The sequence below is a fragment of the Aulonocara sp. 'chitande type north' Nkhata Bay genome, linkage group LG5 (genome assembly GCF_057382095.1).
Source record: "Aulonocara sp. 'chitande type north' Nkhata Bay isolate Kocher_YH1m ecotype deep benthic linkage group LG5, A_spYH_male_GT1.1, whole genome shotgun sequence".
Classification (NCBI taxonomy): Eukaryota; Metazoa; Chordata; class Actinopteri; order Cichliformes; family Cichlidae; genus Aulonocara; species Aulonocara sp. 'chitande type north' Nkhata Bay.
The window spans coordinates 12,499,270-12,502,005 of record NC_141348.1 but is presented as its reverse complement, the minus strand read 5'-3'; the positions used below and the strand labels follow the sequence as shown (position 1 = coordinate 12,502,005).

Below are 2,736 nucleotides of genomic sequence, written 5' to 3'. Positions count from 1 at the left end.
AGTCATCAGTTTTTGTCTCGACATCTATATTTATCGAGCATATCTATCATTTTCTGCTCTCAGAAACTATTCACATCCTCTGCTAAATCTAATGCTCTGTCCTGTCCCAAAAATGTAATGGCTTCTTCATTTGGCCAATCACGTTTCATGAAGTTTGGTTAAAGAGTTGCTTCCATAATCTCCTTAGAATCAGGCTATGGTTGAATTCATGAAAAGCTAGCTGGTCCACCGTGCTCCTGTAGTTGATGTCAAAAGCTCTGTCAGCAGAATTCCCATGACAATATTACACAGTACATCCTTTGTAATCGTTTCACTGTTGTCTTGCATTACAAGACCACAGCATGTGTGTAGCCTCACCAGCACCAGTTTAATGCACCTCCTAATATCTCATTTGCTCTCCAGTTGGCACTTGATCAAATGAGGCGCGTATGCTCATGTTTTAATTTTGTTTCAACACGTGCATCTTTGTGATTATAAACCATTGGTCAACCAGAGGTAAAGGATAATGTCAATCACAGAGGCTCACTGTAGAGGCAGCAGCCCCGTCCTCTCCAACAAGCTACAGAGTGAAGCCATGGGTGAAATGAGGTGCTTCTAAATCCACTGTGCTTCTCTCACAGCGACAATGACGAGAAGCCACTGAAGGGCAGCCAACACTCGCTGAGCAGGGAGATCAAAGCAGTGGAAAGCGGGGACAGCCTGGTGGACTACGGCGATGAGGACGCGCAGTTCAACGAAGACGGCTCCTTTATCGGCGAGTACGCCGGGCGGAAGGAGAAGAGGGCGTCCGCTGAGATCAAAGCCACCATTCAGACCCCGGCATGAGGAGCAGAACGGGCCACCCAGTTTCCACGAAAGCTGTCGGAACAAAAAAAGAAAAACAGGAAACAGACATTATTCATGCGGAGCGCAAGTTCTGTGTCAAACGTAATGTGTCGTTGCCAAGTGCACACTGCCATTCTCATTTTATACAGCTCTGTTTTGTTAAGTTGCGACAGAATGACCATTACTAAATACGGTGTATATATAGTGTATATTGTATGTGTGGAGTGTCTTTTTTTTATAATTATTATTACTCAAAATTTTAGAGGGCTTTGTTTTTATTTCCTTTCCTTCAGCTGCAGTACTCTTTGTACTCCCCTCTCCGCTGTGCATCGTTATATGCAGCTTCGCCTCTGGTGTCACCTTGTAGCAGGCCACAGACAAAGTGGGGATATCAAGTTGATATTTTTTCAATTGGAACGTATATTACTGACCTTTTATATTTGAAATGGATTCATTCAATATGATGTAAGATGTGTATAAAGGTTTGCTTATTAACTTATTTTTTTCCAGTGGTTTTATACCTGACAGAATAATAAGACAGTTCACATATCATTGCATATTATAAAGACCACTTCCTGCTCCTGAATCTCCTTGTGATGTTAGGATATATTATTTAGTTGTACCTTGTTTAGAAACATTTGAGCTGTTAGTTTAAATCACACATTTACTGTAACAGCCAAGCGGTGCTTCAGCAGATTTGGGGTAAAAAGTTTCAGAAATGTAATCTATTACAGGTTGATATCATTAAATAACTTTACGCATAACCCAGTCTTGATTAAATTGGATTTAACCACCAGTGTGTTGAGTTTTACAAACCAAGAATGAGCAGATCAATACAATTTATTGTCAGTTTGTTAAAAATAAAGCTGAGATAGGGGAAAGAAGTAGCCCTAGCATACAAAGAAAAACTTAGGAATGCAATATGGTACAAACATGAAGGATGTGTTGATCTTTTCATTAGTGAGGGCCTGTTCCTTTTTACATTGCTACTTTATTAAATTAGTAATACAATGTCAATTATTTTTTAGAGATGATGAAAAAATATCAACAAAAGCTAAGGTTTTTTATTTAATTTTTTTTATTTGTATCCTGCAAATGGAAGCTGTGGCATCGCTATGTCACTGTCAGAAGTACCTGCAATGGATTACAGGCTTCTTTTTGTCAATCAGATTACTCAGTCTGGTTTTAATATTTGCCATCCACCTGCACCGGTAATTCAGTGTGCTATAGTGAAGTGTTATATTGGTTTTGTTAAGCCCTACTTTGAGTATGCTGCCACTCCAAAACAGAATCACTTCTGTTGTTCATTAACATTAGCAACCTGATCGGGAAAACTGCAGTGTTTTGTAAAAGTTCACTCATTGCATTGCATGTTATAAATGTTAATTGGTGTTTTTCAATGTTATTAAATTGCTTTACTTTCCTACATCTGGGTAATAGTCTGACTGTCTGTCTGGTCGCAGCCATCACTGGCAGGAGATTATTAATGTTTTCGCTACCCGCGGTACTATTTGTAGGTCCCTGCAGACGAATTCCTGACTGAAGTCTCTGCCTTTACCTCCAGCCATCAGTAAAATATGAGCTGAGAGAAAGAACTACCTTGTGAAATGTCCTCATTCAATCTGAATAAAGTAAAAGATGTCTGACAAATTGTTCCCATTTGTAGCATGACTTTAACAAATACCACACCAGGGTCAATTCTCTGTCTGAGTCGAGCATCTTGTTAGATTACTTCGGCTGTAGGAGAGAATCTCGAGAAATCAAAGCAGTGGGCTCAGCCAGGCACTGGATCAAGAAGCGGGAGCTGTAATCATGTCTGATGGTTGATAGCAGGGAGTGGAGAGTGTCAGTGTGAGGACTCTCACTGTGTGGCTCGCATCTGCCTCAAATACTCTGTCATCACTCAGCCAG

The 2,736-nt window shown here is 40.3% G+C and overlaps 1 protein-coding gene across 13 annotated transcripts in view; it reads left to right on the top strand.

Annotated features, from left to right (window-relative positions):
• Nucleotides 1-2,251, top strand: part of chl1b (cell adhesion molecule L1-like b) — an 80,770-nt gene extending 78,519 nt beyond the window's left edge. For 11 of the 13 annotated variants that reach the window (XM_086291358.1, XM_086291360.1, XM_086291357.1 and 8 more), the window contains one exon: nucleotides 621-2,251. In XM_086291358.1, coding sequence (XP_086147484.1) covers nucleotides 621-825 — 205 coding nt within the window. In that variant the 3' untranslated portion in view covers nucleotides 826-2,251. The remainder of the gene's footprint in view (nucleotides 1-620) is intronic. The other 2 variants (XR_015129050.1, XM_086291361.1) reach the window with 2 other exon arrangements.
• Nucleotides 2,252-2,736: the final 485 nt, after the last annotated feature.